The sequence below is a fragment of the Taudactylus pleione genome, unplaced genomic scaffold, assembly GCF_031769625.1.
Source record: "Taudactylus pleione unplaced genomic scaffold, aTauple2 ptg000019l, whole genome shotgun sequence".
NCBI classification, from domain to species: Eukaryota; Metazoa; Chordata; class Amphibia; order Anura; family Myobatrachidae; genus Taudactylus; species Taudactylus pleione.
Window position 1 is genome coordinate 23,859,389 of NW_028284421.1, and position 17,568 is coordinate 23,876,956.

At 43.7% G+C, this 17,568-nt stretch overlaps 1 protein-coding gene across 1 annotated transcript in view; it reads left to right on the forward strand.

Annotated features, from left to right (window-relative positions):
• Positions 1-17,568, forward strand: part of LMAN1L (lectin, mannose binding 1 like) — a 104,692-nt gene that overhangs the window by 10,683 nt on the left and 76,441 nt on the right. Inside the window, exons 3-5 of the mRNA XM_088444645.1 lie at positions 5,552-5,659; positions 8,146-8,207; positions 13,728-13,827. Coding sequence (XP_088300771.1) covers positions 5,552-5,659; positions 8,146-8,207; positions 13,728-13,827 — 270 coding nt within the window. The remainder of the gene's footprint in view (positions 1-5,551; positions 5,660-8,145; positions 8,208-13,727; positions 13,828-17,568) is intronic.

Sequence of the window (17,568 nt, forward strand, 5' to 3'; positions counted from 1 at the left end):
GAGGCAAACTGGGCAATTGCCCAGGGCTCTGAGTCAAAGGGGCACCCAATCTGCTTCCTCCTGCAGGGTTCCTGAACAACTAAAAGAAGTTTTATCACTGTAAAGCTGCTCAGGTTCTTGGTCTACAGAGGACTATGAATGGCTGAGAGAGGTCAAATCATTTAGGGAATAGGCAGCAAGCTGTTGCTGTGAGTGGTACTTGGTGACAGGAAATAACTGTCCATATTATACTTGACAGCAGATATGGCTCTGAATTTCTCTTGTCCTAAACTTAACATTCACTGTGTGACTGAATTGACCTGAGCTCAATTAATTGGCACAATATCACTTCATTAACTGAACCCCAGGTTGATGTCTCTATGAATAGATATCACAAATATTAAGGTATATTTCATAAATGGTGCTGTGCGTGTTAAAGATGTGGGCATGGTTTCAAACAAAATGGGTGCAGAATGGGAAAAACATTTTACACATATTGCAGATTACTGGCAAATGGCAGGATGTTGTGAAATGTAAAAATATTGCCTGAAAATATACGGCCTATTACCATACATTTCTCAGAAATCATTGTTATTGAGGTCTCATTTCAAAATCTTATAACAGTAAGCTGCTATCGGTGCTACCTTTATTTCAGGTATCACTCCTTTACATTTGTAATCTTTTTTTCAGTGGTTTGTGTCAGTATATAAATGCACGTAGGCTATAATGCGCCTAGATGACTCAAGAGGCTTCTCATTGTAGGTATTAGAAAATACTCTATAACCGCTACCTTTGTCAATATAAAACCTGCCCATTTTTCTACATCTCCATATTATGAATTTAATTAGAATATTTTGTTCTGCAAAATGAAGTCTTCATTTCATCCATGTGCAGAATCTCACACATTACCGCGGCCACATTGCATTGTATATGGAAAACCCCGATCCACCCATGTCCCACTGTATATGTCCTACTGTATATGTATTCATCTCAAGAGCAACACCATCTTGTCTCCCTTAATTTGGGTATGGATGCAGAAACAAGTGGAACTGTTAAACCAAAAATTAGGCTATAGGGGTTCATGCAGAGTTGTGCGTATGCCTATATGTTTACACAAATTTGTACTGCACAGAAAAGTGTGTGCCTACTTTCAAATTCAGATTTGATTTTTGTGCCTCCTAATGCTTGGTAAGCAGTCATTTGGGAGAGACAGTGCATCCGAATGCAGACTAAGTACAGTAATGGCTTTTTTGGGTAATTGCAAATTGAGGCAGGCGTGCAGAGACACATATATACGCCTGTCACTACCCATATCACTTGCGGGTGTCTAAAGCCTGGTTCAAATTCAGGATGATGATGATAGTTGCTAGCACTAACTAGTGCTTTTGATTGGCTGATTGTATACTCACCTATGAAGCTGATAGGTGTTTTCTTTATTGATTGACTGTTCCCCAGTGTTATATACACAATCTGTTGCCAGGGATTTAAGAGTTGATTTTGATTAATTTGTGCTCCTGATCATGAATATGCCATGCTTATTTTTCAATTGGCTCTAGTTTTTGAGATATGCATATGTCTTTAATATTTATAAAAATTAAATTCAACAATGTCAAAAATAGTTAAGATATTTTTTTTCTTATTCTTATTAAATTTGATATGTAAAATGTTATAAAAAGACACAGGATAATTACATACATAAGTGTTAGGAAGCTATGAGAACCATTTTTTTGTAGGATTTTCTTTTGTATTCTTGTTGCGGGCCGTCCCTCTGCAGACTCCAACAGTAATTCTTCCATTACCTGAATATCTTGGTGGAACCGTTCACCCTGTTCTTCGCTTAAATCTCCAAGGGGTCTATTTACAAAGCCTTGGATGGAGATAAAGTCGACAGAGATAAGATACCATGAAAAACAAACAAATAGATCCTGCACCGGAATACGGTAAACAATTCACAGACCAACAATTAACATACAATCAATCAATAATAGAATAATCCACTATGTTGGTGGTGCTCCCTGGGAAAAGTATAAATCATACTCTAATACACAGAAAACCTCTAGACTGAGGCTAAACAAGAAATTCCCTCCTTGGGGCACACTTATAAGACATAAATTATGAAATGGTAATATTATTAAAACTTAACCTTTAATATAGTTTTGTAAATAAAATATATAGGGTATATTAGAGACTTAAATTGTTGACCATATGTATCAGTCTCCCCTAATTTAATATGATATAAAATAGTATGCTCAGTCAGGCGAAAAAATATATAGAGGTATATTAGAGACTTAAATTATTAATCATATATGTCAGTCTCCCCTAATTTAATGTGATATTAAATAATATGCTCAATCAGGCGAAAAAATATATTCTTATAAACAGCACACTATAGATAGAAATATCTGGGGATTCAATCCTCCCTTACTGAGTGCTATGGCAGCACACTTCTGCAATAATTAGTATTGGTGGACATGGGCTACATAAAATTTAGAAAAATGATTTACCATATTAAATTGAGGTTAAGCCCATAATATCCACCTAGGTATATTAATTTAAATATTACACTTAGCCCGTTAGACTGCAGTATATATGAATAACCGCGTGCAGTCTTAGTACCCAGGGTATCTCAATAATTAATATATATATAGGGCATATATATAGGGCCAAGTGCAATTAATTATTTGACTATTGAGAATTAATTATTGAGATACCCTGGGTACTATTTTATTTACAAAACTATATTAAAGGTAAAATTTTAATAATATTACCATTTCATAACTTATGTCTTATAAGTGTACCCCAAGGAGGGAATTTCTTGTTTAGCCTCAGTCTAGAGGTTTTCTGTGTATTAGAGATAAGATACCAGCCAATCAGCTCCTAACTGACATGTCACAGGCTGTGTTTGAAAAATGACAGTTAGGAGCTGATTGGCTGAAACCTTATCTCCGTTCACTTTGTCTCTCAAAGACTTAGTAAATAGACCCCCTAGATTGGACGGGAAGTGATCTAAATGGCTGTACAAAAAATGTGCTCTAATACTCATGTTGGCACCTACTTTCTCAAAACATTTTAGCATGTTGTGGACTAATTCATGATAGTTGTCTGACTTGTAATTGCCTGAAAAATTTTGAATGATAGATACATAACTCAGCCATGCTTCAGATTCGGTTTCAGTCATAGATGTGGTAAAATTTGGATCCTTCACCAGTTTCCGTATCTGTGGGCCGTTAAAAAATCCTGCCTTTAATTTTTCAATACTAAGAGATGGAAATGTTCTACAACTATATGTGAAACAATCGCCTGACTTGTCCAATGCTTTTACAAATTGTTTCATTAAAACCAGTTTGATATGGAGAGGTGGCAGTATGATTTTTTTTCTTGTCAAATAAGGGCTTATGAATGATGTTGGCTTCTCCTACAGTTATAACTTCTCTTGGAGGCCAAACTGTTTGCTGCCAGTGCTTTTGTTTTGCACGACTATCCCATAAGCATGTGTGGCAAGGATACTACATATATCCACTTTGCTGCCCAAGAAAAAAGTTTACCATGTTTAAACAGACACAAACAGACCACTGATGCTGAGAATAAACAATTTTTTTAAGCCTAACTTGATATTTTCATACCGTTCTTTAAGTTTTGATGAATGACCGATAGGAATTGACGCAAATGTATTCCCATTGTGCAGTAATACGCATTTTAAACTCCTTTTAGAACTATCCAAAAAGAGCCGCCAGTCTTCTGCTCGAGAAGTTCCAGAATATTGTTGCAATACACAAGATTGTTATCTTGGCAAAAGAACGGAAGTATGGCTTGCTCTCTATTTCAATACGACGTTATAGTAACATCCGGTTCAAGACAGTGCTTTTCTTGAAGTCTGGATGCTAAAAGATCAGTTCCTTTTTTTGATAAATTCAAGTCACAAATTAAATTGTTTAGTTATTTTTGAGAAAATTTGTTTGGAGTAGAGGAACTTTCTTCAAACTCCCTTTCATCTGTGTTGTCACTTGCACTGGATGAAATTAACATTTCCACATCATCACATTCAACTTCGCACAAAGAACTGAATGATGGTACAGGTAAATCTTCACTATGTGGTATCGGTTGTTTTGCATAATTCACACTTGGGTATTCCCATTTGCGTTTCTTAAATTGATTCATACCCATCACATTTACAGTACAAAAATAGCAGTCACTCAAGTGATCTTTTGGCTCACACCACATCATAGGTATGCCGAAATGAAGTCCTTTTCGATCACCTTTAGTCCAATTGCGGAGTGATTCCACGCAGGTTTTACAAACTTTGTGAGGCACCCAAATCTTGTCTTGCTGGCTGATGTGCCAAAATAAGCATGATACGCTTGTTTTACGAATACAGATATATATATTTTTTCTTTTGCAACACTATATTTGCCACAAATATAACAAAAAGCATCAGGGTTGTTAGTACACCGTCTCCGAGAAGAACTCCTTTTTACAGTGAAAACATTTTGTTTCACACATTCAGTGCTAACTCCCAACAAAACCCAAGGACGTACTGACAAAACAAGCCCAAACTGCGGGAAATTGGTTGTAATGGGACAGAGAGAGGGCCGAACAAAGCAACAGGAGGTGTGCTAACTGCGTCACTCGATCCTCTCCGTTGCTCCTCTCTGTATGCTGGGAGGAGGCGTGGCTGTGGTCTGAAGATATCCCAGCAGGGATTATGTGTTATGTGTCTCAAATGTGACCACCAGCTACGTTATCACAAATAAAACAAATTCTTGTTATTGTTGAAAGAGGGTAGTTGTTAAAAAAAAAAAACTAAGTTGATTATTTTAAGTAAAGCAGGCCTAGACTAGTAAGGTACTTCAAATGGAGAAAATAATTGAATTTTATAATTTTTCATTAATTTGAAAACTGGAGCCAGATCAGCTAAAGCGAAGATCTAATGTGAAAATAGGACCTGCGAGTACTCTCAAACCAATCTTAAATCCTCCCCAGTGTAATTTATTATCATGTGTTCGTATTTTAGAATTTTTCTCTACTTTCCTTCAACACAAACAGGAAGATTATATCTGCTGCATTATAGAAAATTTAAAAAAAAAAAAAAAAAAGATTATTTGACTCAAACCTAGACGAGAGCTAGATCCTTCTGCTGCTCTCCTAGACTTGGTCGGTCCAACGGGCTGGCCCTATGGCCACATCTAGCAGCCTACAGTGATCCTTCATATGTCCTTCAAAGTCTACACTGCACTGTTTGAGGCGGACTATAGCATGTTAAGTGCTAATTATACCCTCTTAATGGGCTGCCCACACACTCTTGAAAACCAAGCATTTGGAAACCTCCTCTGGAAATCCTGCATTTGTGTATAATGGGTGTAAGTATGCCTGATGTAAACAGGATTTTGGTGCCGACCTGAATGCATCTTGAGATGCGCCCAGCACAGCATATGGGCGCACCATCATGCCTAAATGAAGGAAGAAACAGCTTTTTTATTGCAACCCTACTTATTTACGGTATAAGCACAAATGTTACAGATGTAGGATTAATTTCCCTGATACAGTATGATTTGAATTGTGGTGTATGTTTCAGGCCCTGTGGTACACAAGGGAACCAGGAGGCTTGGGCACAGTGTATGGCTCAGCAGATCGCTGGGACGGAGTGGCGATCATTTTTGATACCTTTGATCATGATAATCAGGTAAAACCATTTCTTTCACATCTTCAGTCATGATTTTAAGGTATGTTAATGACATACAGATATATCCACATACAGTATTGCCGCAGTCGGCCAAAGAGCCCATCTCAGGTGCCAGGTCCGTTTCGACTCGACTTGGATGGAGCGACTGTTTCGCTCGAATGTGCGTCTAAGTTGCAATGTGATGTGACAAAGCCACTTTATGAGTCTGCACAGATTCAATTGATATGCAACACTTGTATATCTGTGTCGCAACTAGGAGGGGGGCTAAGGGGGCACGTGACCCGGTTGCCGGACTTGAGGGGGTGCCAGGGAGAGGCTGCCGGGAAGCTAGGTTGCTGCTCTTGTGGATTTGGAGCCGCATCCCAGCCTTGATAGGCACAGAGACACTGTCAGTCTAATGTGGTGCCGGTCGCAAGCCAATCAGTGCTTGCGGACCGGTAGCCAATCAGCAGAGGCTGTCGGTCCATGAGCTCCAATTGGTCCGAGAGCTGCGTCACATTACAATGACAGCAGTACTGACGGTTCCCTAGCGCGTGGCAGCCCGTCCTGCACCACCCCAAGCTCACCCACCGCACGGTCCTGGCAGGTAAGAGAAGGGAGATGGGCCTTACTGTGGCTTAATGTAAAAGAGGCCTTACTGTGGCATAATGTAACAGAGGCTTTACTGTGGCATAATGTGTATGGGGCCTTACTGTGGCATAATGTAAAAGGGGTCTTACTGTGGCATAATGTATATGGGACATTACTGTGGCATAAATGTATAAGGGGCATTAATGTGGCATAATGTATAAGGGGCATAACTGTGGCTTAATGAATAAGGAGCATTATTGTGGCTTAATGTATAAGGGTCATTAATGTGTGGCATAATGTGTTATAAAGGGCATTACTGTGTCACAAAACCAAAAACCCTCTTCATCCTCTATGTTGTTTTTTTTTTTGGGGGGGGGCGCCAAATTATGGCCTTGCCCCGGTGACAAAAATCCTAGTTTCGGCCCTGATCTATATATCCATAAATCACAACATTCAGGCGGTGGGGAGGAGGACACTCTGCGCACACTCGAAAAGGGGTCAAGGCCACACTGTATGGGGGGCATGGCTTTGTGGTACGTGAGCCGTGCAGCATGCTTCCCTTTTTCATCATGCTGGGAACATGCCCAGTGCTGGCCCTGTAACTGGTCCAGATATCATGAATGACTATGGGCTTTATTTATTAACAAAATTTTTACTAATATAAAGTGAAAAAGGCTGTTTTCACACCCATTTCAAATTATTTTAGTTTAACATAAATTTACTAAAGGGCAATTGGAGTAGAATTCATAAAATTCTACTCCAAACAATAATTATCACACAGTTTTAGTAATCAGATCACATTTCCCATAATTGTAATGAGAGATGTGATCTGGCCAAAATTACTAAAAATATATTGTGAAAAAATACTGTGGGAAGCCCTGTGATAATAACGCCAACCTGGAGACTGCGTTATCCATGGTTCCCCGACTCCTGCTCTGCTCTAAAGGCTATTTTACAATTACCGGTTTTCACCGGACAGAAAAAAACCTCCATAGCCGGACATTTTTTTTTCCGGCAATCACTGCATTTCAAATGCAGCGGATTTAAGCCGTTTTTAATGCTGTGGTTTGTTTACTAAAGTAGAAGGCATGCACAGCATCAGATGGAGTTGTGGGCGGATACAAGGTAAAAAAAAATCCGGGGTGCTTTACTGACTTGCAATGACGGCACAGACACGGCACGGCAGCCGCCCTTGTCAGTGAATATTCCCGGCTGTATCACGGCTACCGTGCTGTGTCTGTGCAGTGTGAAAGGACCCATCTGTTTTCATGCATTATTAAAAATGCTACTTGGCAAAAAAGTGCTTGGTGTGAATGAAATAGCCCTAACAGGCAGAGCAGAGCCAGGAGCCGGGCCCCAGTGACCTGCTGTGTGGTCTAAATAAACCACAAGCTGAAAAAACAAACATGTATGTTGAGCCGGTCGGCGCATGCATGGTCACCTTCGCACTGTATTTTTTCCAGAAACTACAGTGATAAGGCTGTGGATGTGATTCGCAGGGACAAAGCTTTATCACAAGCTCTGTCCCTGATAAATCCCTGTGATATTACCTAAATTCGCAATGTGAATTAAGGAGAAAATATCGCACTACAATCTGCATTTCAAATGCGGATTGTAGTAAATAGAGCCCTATATCCTCTATTAGTAACATGGCCCCTTATTTGTCAATACTCATCTACCCAACTGGCTAGTAAGCGTCTATGGCCAAGTTGGAAAGTGATCCTGCCATTTGGTGCTTGGGCCAGAATTAAAGTTACAGCTTCTGTTTGCCTACTAGGTTCATTTGTTAATTAGTTCTGCTTCAAAACACAGCTATTATTGCTATCTTTCCTGCTGTTATGGGTCTGTTGAAAGTACAGTAATTCAGTGTCCTGTAGTAAACAAATAAGAATATTTTAATATTTTCCTTCCTCCAGGGCAACAATCCAGCTATAGTCATTGTAGGAAACAATGGCAAACTTGAATATGACCACTTACGGTATGTACAGTACAGCTCTTATGCACTGGTTATTTTTTGTGTTTATTTTCTGCTCTTGGTAAATAGATATAGTTAGATGTCTAAAAATACTCTGCTCCAAACTTAGTCTATGCTTTTTATTATTGACGGCATGATTGAGAAGTATTTTATGATCAGCTTATATATACAGTCTCTGGCATTCAAATTTGGAATATAAATGAAACTAAATGGGAAATGAGTGGGGAAAAACACAATTACCGCAGCTAGCTGTAGTCAGTGCTGCGCATACACTGCTTTTACGGATGTAACGGCACATGCGCAGCACTGACTACAGCTGTAGTAAGTTAGAGTAGAGAGTTTCTATGACAGCTTTTCAGAATAGATAGTTATGGAGAGGAGGAATAATGAATTCCTTCGGTAATTAGGTAGAACTCCATGCGAGTTCTAAAGCTAATTACCTCCATCAAATTTTTAGTAATGATGAATAGGCCCCTTAATTACTAGTGTCTCTCTGTACAAACTGAGTACTGTAAGTCTCATCTAAAGATGCTCATTAAAAAGTCATGTAGTTGGAGATACAGATGACACAAATATGTGCTTATATATTGGATATTGTTACCCTCATCAGTGGATCTTTCTTAAGGTGATTATGGTGCTATTTTATGCTGGAGGTTTATCATTAGTAACCCACTTTATGAGACTGGGTAATAATTACCGCATCCATGCTCCGTCTTGTCCCAAAGGCTGTTAGTGCTGTACGAGCCTCTGGTGACCTGATGAGATGTCCTGATCTCAGGCTCTGGTGTTCAGCGTATTGCTGAGCGGCATATAGTAGTCAAATAAGGAGATGGTGTATCATATGCTCCGGAATCCAGTTTATCTCCGGAACGCCCAGTGCTGTATGTAGTGGCCAGAAATGGTCGGCCACGGCTGACTGAGCTATAAAGGCAACGCTGATGCTGTCAATTCTCGGCCCCTGAATTTGAGGCCAGTTATGGTGCTGTCAAAACCCAATAAGTTGGTGAGTGATTACTCACGATGCAGCGTGTGCTACCAGGTCCAGTTGCTTAGCACCGTTAAAACATCCAATCTCTCGGCAAAAGCTGGATCCAGTCAGTTGATGTTTAATCCACTGAGGAGAATCGGGGCTGGATTAAGGTTTGTGGGGGACCTGGGGCAACTAAATTGTGGAGGCCCCCACCAAGCCGACACGGAGCCTACCCCCCTTCCCCCTCCACACGAAGCCTACCCCTACCCCTCCTGATTACTTACCTTCTGGCTCTGTGTTGTGAATGCAGCAGAACAGTCTGCGCTGATGCTTAGAGCGAAGAGCGGCTCCTGAAGTCCGACATCAGTGATCGGTGTCACGGACATGTGTCGCGTGATGCTGATGAGGGGACTCTGGACCCGCTCTGTGTTCTATGCAGCAGCACTGACTGTGCTGTTGCATTCAGAACACAGAACAGCAGCAGCTCAGCCCCCATCTGGGAACAGATGCCACTGGGCAGGATTTTCTGAGGAGGTTTTCCACGTGTGTGTGTGTGTGTGTGTGTGTGTGTGTGTGTGTGTGTGTGTGTGTGTGTGTGTGTGTGTGTGTGTGTGTGTGTGTGTGTGTGTGTGTGTGTGTTACACGTGTCTGTTACACGTGTCTGTTAAACATGCACCCAGACATATATATGCAGCAAACGTATATATAACATACACACACAACATGCACATATACATATATACACATTAACACATACATAGACATATATACACACACTGACACATACAGTATTCACATACTGTTTATACAATAACACATACATACACATATATACACATACACACAAACGCATACATACACCTATAAAAACAGTACACTAACACTTACATTTTATGCAACTGCTGTTCCCTTCATTAGGCTCCGCCCCCTCGCACCGTAATGTCGCAAATTGCGGGTCATATGGGGCGGGACTTGCCATATTGGCCCCGCCCCCACTTCAGCCACGATAGCAGGGGAAATTGCTCCGTCAGTGTGCTCCAATGGTGGGAGGCCCCGGGACAACCGCCCCTGTCGCCCCCCCCTTAATCCGGCCCTGAGGGGAATGTTAAATAAATATCCTGAAGTAGTCCAAAAAAGTTCAACGCATTTCTCTGCTGTTAAGTACCTTGGTCAGGAACAATTTTACATAAGTGACTAAGGGACTGACGTAAGTGCAATGCTGAAAGCAGATTCCTGCATGATCACACGCAGCCCTTTCTATGCCTCTGCCTGATTGACAGGCAGAGACATTTAAGGGGTGGTGCAGGGGCAGGGACTGCTGTAGTCAGGGCTGCCATCAGAAATTATGGGGCCCGGGACTACCAAAATAGGCAGGGCCCCCCCCCTCCCCACAACCCCAGACACTTAACTAAGTTACCACACTCTTCTTATTATTAAGTTCTAGCTGCTCCCCAGTCCTCACATGCTGCGGCTCCTCGGGGAGATGCAGTGGCTGGCAGGAGAGATAGGTGACTGGTAGATATAGTGTGAGATGGAGAGGTAGTGGGTGACAGGAGAGGGAGAGGGTGAAGGGGATAGGCAGTTGGTGATGCCAGGGAGAAAATGACAGAGAGAGGCAGTGGGTGATGCCAGGGACAAGGTGACAGGGAAAGGCAGTGGGTGACGCCAGGGATAGTGTCAGGGAGAGGTAGTGGGTGACGCTGGGGATAGGGTGACAGTCAGTGGGTGACAGGGAGAGGCAATGGGTGACGCAAGGTAGAGGGAGAAAAGGAAAGGCAGTGGGTGATGCCAGGTAAAGGGTGAAAGGCAGTGGGTGACAGGTAGAGAATAATGGGGAGAGGCAGTGGGTGAGATATAGGGGGGCACTGGGCTGGATGGAAAGAGGGCAGTGAGATGGTGGTGGGAGGGGGGAACACTAGGCTGGAGAAGGTGGCGGGACACTGACTAGACTGGCTGGGGTTCTTGCTGAGGGGGAGTTAGATGGAGGCAGTGGGCTGGTTGGGCAGGGAAGGGGGTAGACACTGGGATGGGGGAGTCAGTGAGATGGTGGGGGACACTGGGCTGAATGGGGGTGCACTGGACAGGATGAGAAGGGGGATCACTGTGACTGGACTGTTTGCATAGTACCTGAGACAAATAGAATTGCGCATGGTACATGTGCTGGGGTTTTGGAATTGCAGAGAGAGAACAGAGCAATGATCTGCACAACAAAACGTGTAATCTGTAGAATTGCTTTTCCACATCTTTTGTTTTGCAGAGCTATGTACTATGTGCAATTCTAATATATCTGGCACAGGCACAGCATGTGCATATGAAATAAAAAATACACCTGACCTTACCTGTATGGTGGTTTCTCTATGATGGGGAACCTCTGAAGAAATTGATCCTCCCTGGGCAGATGGTGTCTTCAGTCGGTATTCACTATTCATGTAGGAAATCCCATTGTCCGGAAAATGCCTGTTTGTGTAGGAATATAACTAATGTCATTATCATACAACAAAGGTTCAACCAGATTCGTCACCTGTGTCTCCTCCGGCCTGCTGCCCATGTGTCACTCCAGCTCCATGTCCTATCTATCCCCTTGTCTTTCCAGCTACATACCCCATGTTATCTCCAGCATCCTGCTCCCTGTGTCACCTCCAGATCCCTGCAACATTCCAGGTTCCTGTCCCGTCTCCCCTCCAGATCCCTATGTCATTCAAGCCTCTCTGCCCTGTCATCTCCAGATCCCTGCGCCATTCCAGCTTTCTGCCCACTTTCCTCCCCGTCTTTCAAGCCACCTACCCCCTTGTCTTTCAAGCCTCCTGTCCCCTTTCCACCCCCATTTTTCCAGCCTTCTGCCCCCTTTCCACCCCCATTTTTCCAGCCTTCTGCCCCCTTTCCATCCTTCTGCCCCCTTTCCACCCCCGGTTTTCCAGCCTTCTGTCCCCTTTCCAGCCTTCTGTCCCCTTTCCAGCCTTCTGCCCCCTTTCCACCCCCGTTTGTCCAGCCTGCTGCCCCCTTTCCAGCCTTCTGCCCCCTTTCCACCCCCATTTTCCCAGCCTTTTGCCCCTTTTCCACCCCCGTTTTTCCAGCCTTCTGCCCCCTTTCCACGCCCATTTTTCCAGCCTGCGGCCCCCTGTCCACCCCCGTTATTCCATCCTTCTGCCCCCTTTCCACCCCCTTTTTCCCAGCCTTCTGCCCCCATTCCAGCCTTCTGCCCCCTTTCCACCCAGTTTTCCAGCCTTCTGCCCCCTTTCCAGCCTTCTGTCCCCTTTCCAGTCTTCTGCCCCCTTTCCACGCCCGTTTTTCCAGCCTCCGGCCCCCTGTCCACCACCTTTTTTCCAGCCTTCTGCCCCCTTTCCACCCCCTGTTTTCCAGCCTTCTGCCCCCTTTCCAGCCTTCTGTTCCCTTTCCAGCCTTCAGCCTCCTTTCCACCCCCGTTTGTCCAGCCTTCTGTCCCCTTTCCAGCCTTCTGTTGTTCCCTTTCCAGCCTTCTGCCCACTTTCCACCTCCGTTTTTCCAGCCTCCGGCCCCCTGTCCACCACCGTTTTTCCATCCTTCTGCCCCCTTTCCACCCACTTTTTTCCAGCCTTCTGTCCCCTTTTCAGCCTTCTGCCCCTTTTCCACCCCCCTGTTTTTCAGCCTTCTGCCCCCTTTCCAGCCTTCTGTCAACTTTCCAGCCTTCTTCCCCCTTTCCACCCCCGTTTTTCTAGCCTCCTGCCCCCTTTCCACCCCCTTGTCTTCCCAGCCTATGTCCCTTTTCTTATCCTTTACATGATCCTCCATTAGCTGGTCCGGGTCTCAGTCCCACGTGGCCAGCGGCTCCTCTCTTCAGCAGGGAGCGCAACTTGACGTCACAAGGTCAGCATCGCGCTCCCAGCAGTCCTTCAGGTAGGAGGAACTGTGTCACAGCAGGAACTGCCGCTGCGCTGCCGAGCAAGACCATATAACTCGGTGGCGCAGCGGCAGTTCCTCTCTGACACAGTTAATAATAGTGATGGATGTATGGAGTGGGAGAGCTGCCGGCAGTACTAGGAGTGCCGCGGGCAGGGTCCCCAAAGTGTCCGTCTGCTGCCATGGCTTGTGCAGCAGCAGGGCTTAGCAGCAGGCGGGCCCCCAGAGTGTCTGGCCGTGGCTGTTAGGGTGCAGAGCAGGAGTACTTTCCTGGGCTTGGGCTGCAGTGGACGGGCGGGTCCCCCGAGTGTCCGGGCCCGGGACTCCAGTCCCGGCAGTCCCCCCCTGATGGCGGCCCTGGCCGTAGTTCCTGGAAACAAGGCTTGTCCCGACCCATTTTCCGGGAGTGGCAAGGTCCACGGATGCAGTTTCCTGGCCTCACAGGCCAGCCAGCCTGAGAAAGCTGAGGCTTACTCATCTGGCCGGTGGCTCGGCGCCATCCACCATCGCAGCCAACCTGTGACCTCAGTCGCTTTGTGGTTATGGAGCTGGCTACTAGTTCCATAGCTGGAACAATAGCATTACCTATTTAATTGTGCTTATACTATAAAAATGTCCTGTATTCCTTCTTTATGTGACCTGCTGCTTTATATTTTACTTCCATCATTTTTTTTTAGTGATGGTTCAAGTCAAGCCCTAGGTACTTGTGTGGAACATTTCCGGAACACAATGCGACCATTCAGGGCAAAGATTTCATTTTATAAAAGAACTCTACGGGTAAGTGGCACAAGCAAGTGAAACTGGCAGCGATTTGCAGCTATAGACTGTTATATGTTTAGTAAAAGCTGATGTACATCAGAAAACACCTTGGTTTTAAATTGATGCACCTAAATGGTCTATACTATCCTATTATATATTAAATATTTATTGATTTTTACCTTTTATCTATTTGAGCGCTGTTATCTTGTTGTTTGATTTTTTTTCTATTTGAGGACTGACTATCCTCCTCTTTACATCTGCTTTTTATTACTAAACGGATTAATATACTCCTGGTAGCGCTCTATTATTATTACTGTGTTTTATTTTGGGCAAATTTAAATGCCCATCGAGTTGTAATGTCAGCCCAGACACATCGAGTGGCCGATTGGTAAGTGTGTATAGTTCACCAATCAGCCTCTCTGACTGTGGATTGGTCTGCTGACCGATTTGTCATCAAAAGTGTGTACCTGGCATAACAGTGCTCTCTCTCCATCCCTTTATCTCATTAGTCATCTTGCTCTACAAAACGAAATCTCGTATCTGCACTGTTCCCGAAAGATGTGGCACATCAACGTGCCAACAGCTCATATTAGTTATGTCCAGCGGCATCTCCAGAGGTGAGGCTGCAGTGCAGTCCAAAATTTCAATAGGAGAGCTACACCAACTGCCAGTGAGTCTTATCCAACAATGATTGGCAGTGTTTGGGGTGGCAGTTGGTGTGGCTCCCCTATTTTAATTTTGGACTGCGCTACAGCCACACCTCTGGAGCCGACACTTGTTGTGTCTATCGATATCTAAATGTTTGTTTACACAGTACAGAGGTGCACACACAGTATGTTACATACAAACAGCTGAGGTAATCATATCATTAAATTAAGTGTATCACTTGGCATCACACAGATTTTATACACAAGCTATAAAATCATAGTTTGGCTATAAAATCTGCGTGATACCTGGCAGAGCCGTAACTAGACTTTTTGGCGCCCTGTGCCAGAGACAGGAAATGGCGCCTCCACCACCCCCCCATTTTTTAAATTGGACAATAAGATAGTGTGCCTGAAAAAGGGCCATGGTCTCATGGGAAAGGGCCAGGGAAGAGATAGGGGAGGCCCAGAGATGCTGGGGATAAATGATGAGGAAGCTACAAGTGACAATGATAATAAACAGGTGAATTGACACGCACAAAGAGCGCCCCCTGCCCTGTGCCATGACACAGGTCGCACCACCCTAGTTAGGGCCCTGACACCTGGTGGCAAAGGTATCTGAGTCAGTGTAGGGACTGTCCAGAAGGGAAGACTTTGATGTAGTTGGCCGGCTTGAAAATTATTGCAATGTTTTAGAACAAACATTCCCTGAATTTAAATGAAATACAGTTATACAGTTAGAAGTAGAACTAGCATGGAGATTGGAGTGCAGAACATGTATGATTTTTTTTTATTTAAATGGTGTGGTCACATACCTCTGATACAACGGATAGTTGAGTGCTGGTGGGGTTTGGTACATGGTGTGGTTGAGTACAGTACACGGTGGGGTTTGGCGATGGTCTTGCACCTGGACCTACGTTCTCTATCTATATTGTACACGTTATTATTTGTAATGTTTACTCCTTGATACTTTTTTGTTGTAACAGGATTGCACTACACTATGTCTGTGGCTTTTATCCTTTTCATTCAGAGTTTAATATGAATTAAAGAAGATTAACCTCATTTGGAGTTCCTGTTATGTTGGCGATCAATAAATTTTGGTTCAGAAAAGCTCATTATTATTTGTCACAGGGTCAACTCACATATATTTTCAAGATCTATTCATAGTATTGTATTCAATTGTGTTGTACTATGAGGAGCCTTTGTATCTTTTTGTATTTCAGATATGTTTATGATATCAATGTGATCTATACAAGGGCCAACTGCTTCAAATTAAAGAAGACTCACTAGGCACTTAAAGCATCACAAACAATACATTGTTATCACTATAGGTTGAACTGATTTTTGTGAAATATATATTGTGCTCACTGCATACATGCTTACTCTCCCGATTTGTCCGGGAGCCTCCCTAAATTGGGTGCCGCCCCCGGAAAAGTAGGCAAGCCTCCCGGCCCCTCCAGTCCCCCCCACAATGCAGCCACAAACACCTGTAGTGGGGGGGGCTGATGACGCAATTTGTGCTTAGTCATGTCATCATGACCCCGCCCCCTGCTTCACAATGCCGGAAATCTTGGCATTGTGTAGCGAGGACAGGGCCAAAATGACGCGATCGCATTGGCCACGTCCCCAGCTCCGCCCGTAAATGTCATGTAGTATCCTAGCCACGCCCCTCTATTCCGGTCCTGCCCCACTGCTAAGCCAGCCTTGCTGCTCCCTTCCGGAGGGGGCAGCCAGGATGTCGGCAAGTATGGCTCACTGTTAGTTACAAAAGGAAACTTATCCCCCGCTCCCCTAAACACCGGAATGCATGGGGCAGCACAGACTGTGTAATGGTTAGCGTTACTGCCTCACAGCCCTAAGGTCATGGGTTCGATTCCCACTACGGCCCTAACTGTGCGGAGTTTGTATATTCTCCCTGTGCTTGCGTGGGTTTCCTCCGGGTACTCTGGTTTCCCCCCACACTCCAAAAATATACTGGTAGGTTAATTGGCTCCCCACAAAAAATTGACCATAGTGTGTATGTGCGTGTGCATGTCATAGGGAATATAGATTGTAAGCTCCACTGGGGCAGGGACAGATATGAATGGTAAGATATTCTCTGTAAAAGCTCTGCGGAATATGTGTGCGCTATATAAATAACTGGTAATAAATAAATAGGCAATTTTGGCAGCGGCACTACATGAAACTGACACAAGAGCTGCTTATAGAAAAAGACATTTGAAGGTAACAGCATTTTCTGCAGGATTACAATTGATAACACATACAATTCACCTTACATCTGTAGTGTTCATTCTAGCACCCTGCACCTGTCACAACCCCTGCAGTTACTCTTTCCTTGGGTGTCACTCTCTGCTAAGGTGCTTCTAGCATACTCTGGTCTGTATCTCAGCAGTACCAGAGCAGAGTGCAACACCCCAGGCAGGAAAGAGTAACTGCACGGCTTGTGACAGGTACAGGGTGCTAGAATAAGCACTATATCTGCTAATACCCGGACCATATGAAAGATTGTCTGTTCGCACTAGTTGCAGTTGCGCTGCTGCTGCCTTCTAGCTATGTCACAAAGGACAGGCATGTCACAATGACACCATAATGTGTAAACAATATAGTTTATGTTAGGAACATCCAACTACCTAATAATATCAAAATAAATAGTAATAACAATTGCGCAATGAACCAGTAATCTGCAGCAATTAGAACCATACAAGAGTGAACATCAATACTCCTACATTCATAAAAATTTAAAATAAAATGGATACAATTGCGCTGATGACTGGAAAGATGTAAACAATTTTATTAAATTCACAATATAACATGAAATAAAGTGTCACAGTGCATCATTTCATGTAAATAAATATAAAGTGCAAAAAGTTGGAGATTAATCCAATATTCCTAATATTATATCATGAGGGAATGATGTCATGAAAAATATGATGAAATCATCCAATTGTCATATATTACAGGATGAAGAAAAAGACATACCATATGGGAATGATGGTGTGTGAGAAAATGGGTGTTGAAGGCATCCAATTAGGCCATTCATCAACACACCATCAAACTTAGCCCAACAATGAGTCCTTTTAAAGTCCAGGTACCACAGCAAGGCATGAAGCATTTT